General features: G+C 32.5%; 1 protein-coding gene across 1 annotated transcript in view; it reads right to left on the bottom strand.

Moving 5' to 3' along the window:
* Positions 1–1,317: 1,317 nt before the first annotated feature.
* Positions 1,318–7,445, bottom strand: part of LOC126769651 (uncharacterized) — a 28,420-nt gene continuing 22,292 nt past the window's right edge. The window contains exon 3 of the mRNA XM_050488539.1: positions 1,318–4,133. Coding sequence (XP_050344496.1) covers positions 1,367–4,133 — 2,767 coding nt within the window. The 3' untranslated portion in view covers positions 1,318–1,366. The remainder of the gene's footprint in view (positions 4,134–7,445) is intronic.

The following is a 7,445-nucleotide window of genomic DNA, read 5'->3' as shown; positions in this document are numbered from 1 at the left end:
TAGGGTATCAAAATAAAGGAAATTAAAAAGGAATTACAAATATATATATATAGGTTATATGATTAAATTTAACTAGCGTAAAATTGGGCAATTTTTATGTCGGATTTCGTGCTATCACATGAAATTTAAAAAAGTGTAAAAACTTATTAGGTGCTAAAAAAAAATATCACTTAAATACACGCATAAGTGTAGTAGCAGGCAGGATGAACCGAAAGAAAATTAACGCTAAATAAGTATAACATGTATTGTATATAACTTATTTTATTATGCTTTCACGTCTTAACAAAACACATGCCCTCTGACATGCGGGCGAAGCCGTGGATATAACCTAAATTTAAAATATTATGTTAGTGCTGTAACTTTGGTTTTTAACCACTTTAATTAGAATTTAATTTATTTTGAGAAGTACCTATATCTCTTTTTATTAAATAAATTACTTATGTTTTAAAATTAAAAGTTTTTTTTTTAATGTGGTTAAGGATTTGTTTTAATTTCATCATATATAGAACAGAACATTCTAACGTACAAATTACGGCTGCCTATAATATTTTTTTCAAATCGCCATCTATTGGCAAAATGGTAAACTATATAGTTATATTGTAATGCCGATCCAAATTATTCAAACAAATTTACGACTTTATAAAGTTTACCAACAGATGGCTCTATTAGAATAAGAAAATGTTCATGTGAAAATATAATTATTTTTCAACAATATTGGAAATAATTGATTTTTATATGTAATTTGAATAAGGTATTAGGAAGTATAAAATACAAATTTATTTAAAATTAAACATAGTAATATTATGCATATTTTAATTTTCAATATTTACACACATATAATTTATAATAGAAAAAAAAAACAAACTTCTTTATTAAAAACGTCTACAAATATCTTTTATAAAATTGTTAATATAAAATTGTAGTCTTACACGACACAGTCTTCATTTATCTTGTTATTTAACTTCTTAGTAATGCTTTCGTTTTGTATTAAACAATAAGTAAAAACAATTAAAAAGTCGGTGCTATTAAACGTAAAAGTATAACCTTAAAAATTAAATTCGATATCACAATATAAATTCAGCAGGCTTCCCTCAATATGTCTCTGAGTCGAGGATAACATTCTGAAAATATACTAACTATAAATAATAATATTATAAAATGCATTCATATATTTTACCATAATAATAAATTGAGCTCAATTAGAAATTGTTATATGATAAAAATATTTCAAATTATTAGGATATTAAATCTTTTGTAATGTGTGGTCAAATAATACCACAGAGAGCTTTTCTGTCTATCTATATAAAATTATACTTCAATATTGTTTTGTCATAATAATTCTTCTGTTTTGTCTTCAACGTGTACTTTATACACTTCTACCATCTAAGCTTCGCAAATATCTATTTAGAGACTCTGAAGTACTTTGTAAAATGCTTAATCCAAGTCTATATTTGAATTCGACGATTCTTTTAAGGAAATCGAAAAATCCATTTCCTCCAGGGTTTGACAAAGGTGGATATGTAATCACTTCAGGGTCATAAGAAGGCCTTGGTCGTTTACTGGTTACTGATACCGGTGGAGGTGAAGGTGGCATGGTGGAAGTCGTTTCTGATCGTATTTCAGTTGTTGTTTCTGTGTTCATATTTTTGAATTGGGTTGTAGAATCTGTTTTAGAATTATTATTATCGCTTATCAAAGGACTGCTTTTGTCAGGGACTTGGGACTTACTGGTAGGAAATACCTCATATACTTTAAAAGTTTCCGTTGTAACGTCCAGTTCATTGGACATTTCAGTTTCAGCTGTTTTGTCTTTTTTATCGTCAACGGGTAAAGTGGAAACGCTTTCAATTACTTGATTTTTTAATGTGCTAGGCTCTTCAGTTTGTGGAAATTCTTTAGCGGGATCAACTGATACGGCATATACAGTAAATACTTCTTTGTTTTCTGGTGTTGTTTCCTCGTTTTTCAATTGCATTATTTCCATTAGAGAGGGTCGTCTTACAGGAGCCTCAAGTCCATCGTCAATTTCATTACTTATGAAAATTTCGTTTTCTTTATTTTCTCTAGCAGCCTTTATTATATCTTCAATTGATCCCACTATACTCCGCTTACTACGAGAATTTCTTCTTTTCCTATTTAAATTTCTGGGACCGTGTTCGGGTACTACAATAGGTGTTGCCGTTTCTGTTAGCTCTTTTGGTACATTTCCAACGACAAATTTCCCATCTGTTGATTCATCATCATCATCAGCACTCTTTTCATCAGAATATTTGCTATTATTTGTTTCTTCAGCTTCATTGTTGGAACCTAAGTACATAGATGTAGGGGGATATGTCATAATATTAGGATTACTCGTGGTCTCACCATAAAATTGTGTTTCATAAGGATAAACAGGTTTAAAGTCTGAGTCTCCAGATGGTTTCACCCCATAAACAACAGCACTTGATGCATCATTTCCAAATGATGATACACCAGTAGTTTCAACTTCAGGTGCCGCATAAATTGGCTCAACCGCTGGATAAGGGCTGTACGTCTGGGCTTTGTCGTATTTTTTTTCGGTCGTATAAGCATTTGTATTATGTCGTGTTTCGTATTGATATCTATTGTAATTGAATGACTCCGGATAAACAGCACCATGAGCTATTCCAGTCTTTTGTTGAGGATAGTAATTGTTGTTTTGTTTATTCTTTGTTTCATAACTATGAGCTACATGGCGGTATCTTAAATCTTGATCTTTTTTAACGGGATACCTATTTATATAAGCCATTTGACCGGCATATGGATTAAGTTTTTGTTTTGAATGAATAGGCATACCAGCGAGGACAGTGCCAAGCATTTCTTCTTCAGGTTGACCATTGCCTTCACTTGCGTATTCTTCAGCATTGTGTCTATAAATATCGTCCTTCTTATCAACTTCAATAGTTCTTCTAACTGGAGATCCAAAAGGAAATAAAAAGTAGCTAGCTATTCCGACTAGTCCAGCTAAGCCTATAACACCTCCGACTGAAGGTATTACTTCCCTCGAGAAATAATTGTAAATTTGTGAAGTAATTGGACCGACACTGCTAGCTGGTTTTTTTGAGTTTTTGTTCGTTTTAGTCTTGTTGGTTGTTTTAACATCTGAAGATACCGCAGTCGAGGTCTCAGGCTTAGGTTTTGATGTTTTACGCTTCTTTGTTTTGGTTTTCTTTTTACTTGAGGTTCGTTTAGGTTTTTTAGTTGTTGTAGCTGGTGTGTTAATTTCTAATTCAATTTCTTGTTCTTTAGCTTCCATTGGTAATACTGCTGATTCACTTACAATGGGCGCAAGTGTAGTAGTTGTAGTGGTAGTACTTGTTTTTTGTTTATTTTTGTGAGATTTTTTCGCTGGCTTTGGAGTTACTTTGACGACAGGCATAACTGAAACTGTTGCCTTAGTAGTTAATGCTTCGGTTGATGGTGTAGGAGTTGTGCTACTGGTTGTAGTTGTACGGGGAGATGTGTTTTTATTCTTTTGTACATTTGATAGTACTGTGTCCTTGAGTTTATTGTATACATTTTCGCTAATAGCCGAGCCACCAGCTACCAAGTCAGCTTTGTTTGTACTACCAATAATGGGTCTTTTAGCAATCGGAGATTTATTTTGTGGTCTCTTACTTTTGTTTTTGGATAATGTAGGTTTCGGTTTCTTTTGAATCTCTTCTGCTTGTGTTGGCTCCGTCGATACGGAATTATTGTCTTTGTTAACAGGATTGCTTAACAAAATCCAAGTAGATATTCCTTCATTTGTTGTAGATGTTTCGTTGGGTAACTCTTTATTTTCCAACTCCAATTCTTCCATTGTAACCGGAACAGCAATGCCTGTATGTGAGCTTTCAGAAATTGCGTCAGCGTCCTCATTTCTAGTTTTAATTTTCAATTTTTGGACAAATTGAGTTTTTACTTTTGGTGGTATTCTAGTATCTGATACAACTGGTACTTCAATCGTTTTATTAGGCTTATCAAGTAGCTGCGTTGCAACTTTCTTAATAGAATCTCCAATGACTGGAATTTTATTTTTAACATCTCTGGAAGTGTTCGGTGTGGATGGTAATGTTTTAATATCTGGCTTTTCTTTCTGCTTGGTTGGTTCCAATACTATTTCAGTTGAATTTCTGCAAAAATAAAATAAAACCAATTAAATTTTAGTGTCATGACGTTTTTCATAAAAGCTTAAACAGTTATAAATATAGTAGGTTTTAAAAATAATAAATTGAGACAATCTCAATGCGTGCCAATTAGACAGAAAAGGTATAATAATTATGAACAAGGGAAATAATAAAACGAATAATGGTTTGTTTATTTTATTGTAACATATAATCTATTCACAAATATTAACTGCATTTTAAATATCACAAGATGTGCTTAGATTCTTAGCGTAACACATAATTATTCTACAAATATATTTCTACTTAATTCTAAGCATATATACAAATACTACTTACATAATTCTAAAAATATATAAAAGTACGAAAGTTACAAGCACACAGTTTGTATATTTCGATCGTTGATATTCAATGAGACTCTAATAAATGGGCGAGTTTTACGAAAATTTTACTAAGAAATCGTTTATATTATGCAGTAAGATAAATATTTAAATTTTATTTATAAAAAAAAATATATGATTTTTTTTTTGTCTCATTTGTTTTATTAAGAACAAACTTGCCTATCATATGTACTATACCAGTTTAAAAAAAGTCACAAGCACCATATCACATATGTACGTAGAAAATATCACCTGAATCGGTTGAGTAGAATTTTTTTTTTTATAGAATAGGAAGGCAAACGAGCATATGGGCAACCTGATGGTAAGTGGTCACCAACGCCCATAGACATTGGCATTGTAAGAAATGTTAACCATCGCTTACATTACCAAAGCGCCACCAACTTTGGGAACTAAGATGTTATATCCCTTGTGCCTGTAATTACACGGGCTAACTCACCCTTCAAACCGGAACACAACAATACCAAGTACTGCTGTTTTGCGGTAGAATATCTGATGAGTGGGTAGTAACTACCCAGACGAACTTGCACAAAGCTCTACCACCAGTTAAAAGTCAAAAGTAAAATGAACTCTTACGTTAAGCTTGTAACATTAGTAAATGATTTAGTTCTGATTTTACGCGTTTACATATCACCTATCATGTATCCGATTATCATTCATCTGATTGCGTTGAAATCTGGTTAAATTGTAGGTAATTGCGTAAATATTTCCGCCATAGTATCATAATAAACACATAATTCAACGGATACAGGAATTACCTAGTTGCAAATAAAATAGCTTAAAATGTAATTAAGTTGAGGCAGCTGATATCGATAGCTCCAACGATTTGGCTTTAATTTTGTATTTACAAAGTTATGCATTTTAAATTTATCTTAATAAGTCTTCGATACTTATAAGTATTGTCTATATTTATGTCTTCTTTGCTGAAACATAGTATTTTCTAGAAAAAAAATGACCCTAGTTTTGATATGCTATATATATAATACATATATATATATATATATATATATATATATATATATATATATATTGACATAAATTACACTGACATACACATATATATACTACTCAGTATAATATTAATATCGGCAATCGCATTATGGTAACATTTCTATAATTGACAGTCGTTCATAGTTTGTTTCTTGCTGTAAGAAAACTGTAGTATCTGTTATCACATAGGTACGTATCTACGTGCTACATTTTAGTAATCCCATATTTCAATAAATATAATTTGGATTGTGCCACTTATAAATAGTAATCTATATCTTGGTGAAAAGGCGAATCTAGAATTCTGTAAGTAAGTGTGTAGCCGCAGTGCTATTCTGCAAAAACCTACTTTGTATCCCACTTGTGAAATATTAAAAAACGTCTTACGGTGATTATTTGATGGGCCTTATTATGATATTATGTATAACTATTACAATAAATATCACATATAACTTATTAAAATTTCACAATCGTATAAAATAGCTCATCTGTAGAGCTATTCTGTAAGAACTTTTTGAAACTCACCGAAGAAAACGTTCGTGAAATATCAGAAAGTCATATGCGACATTGACCATAATAATTATAACATTTTAAGAATACACGTATCAAAATAGTACATCACCATAAGTTGGTTGTCAACATTTCACGGGTGAGTAATGAAGTGAGTTCTTACAAACGTACTGCTGGATCGGGTCGTGTATCATTAGTCAAATTTCTTACAAGAATAAATTTTAACTTAGTAGCATAGCTTTGCTGATTTTATTATTTTGTTAATATTTTGCATTCTAAATACTTTCCATATACTTTTCATACTTGATATTAATATTTAAATCGATGAGAATTATTTAAAACCGTATATCATTGTTCTATGACTTTATCGGAATGTGATATTTTAATTTTAATTTAATTAATTTAATCGAAGAGAATTCTATAAAATAAACTAATCGTGGTATTTTTTTAAACTTTTTTTGGAGGACAAAAAAGTTATTAAAAAAACATAACACATTAAATTAAGTTATTGTTATTTAATAATTATAGTTCTTACTTATATACGTTGCTTAGCGGTTAGTTTGTTAAACATTGATTTCTTCCTTTCTGTCATTATTGATTTGTCATTCCAAAGAAAAAGATAGCATTGTTTATTTACTAATTACTAACAAAAAAATGTTTATAAATAAGGTCGTATATATGATACGACTGCCTCGTTGGTCTAATCGTTAGATATAAGGCCAATGACCCGGAGGTCTTGGGTTCAGGTCCGGCCAACAAAACCGTTATTGGGTTTTTCTGTCAGAAAATTCTCAGTAGCAGCCCGGGGTCTAGAAGTTGAAAGTGCATACACTCCGGTGCCTCGTAAAGCACGTAAAGCCGTTGTTCCTGCGCCTGAACTCTTTCCGGTCGTGTCGGATTGCCGTCCCATCGGATTATGAGAGTGAGGAAATAGAGAGTGCACCTTTTTTTTTTTTTATATTTCCGGGATGGCAAATGACTCTACTCCACCTGATGGTAAGTGGTAGTAGAGTCCAAACGCGACGACGGCCAGTACAGTCGGGAATAATGTTCTGTACTAGCCGTCACCGCCTTGCCGGCCCGCAAGATGCCTCTTCACGCCTCGTTTGAAGGAACCCGGGTTGTAAGAGGAGGGGAACACGTGAGCTGGTAAGGAATTCCATTTTTTGGTAGTGCGACAAAGAAAGGAGTTGCCAAATTTCTTTGTGCGCGATGGAATTGATGTCACAGTTAGGCGGTGACATCGAGAACCAGCTCGCGTGGACTTAAGAAGGAGACCTGTGCACCTGTCTTGGTGCACACTCATGTGCACTAAAATATGTCCTGCGCAGTTGGCTAATCTCTCTTGAGGTTAGCCCCCGTGGCCGAAATCTATATTGAGCATAGGCTGATTTAAGTTAAAGAAGTAAACTATGAGCGCTTAATT

Source organism: Nymphalis io, chromosome 7 (genome assembly GCF_905147045.1).
Source record: "Nymphalis io chromosome 7, ilAglIoxx1.1, whole genome shotgun sequence".
NCBI classification, from domain to species: Eukaryota; Metazoa; Arthropoda; class Insecta; order Lepidoptera; family Nymphalidae; genus Nymphalis; species Nymphalis io.
This window is presented reverse-complemented; position numbering and strand designations above follow the sequence as displayed.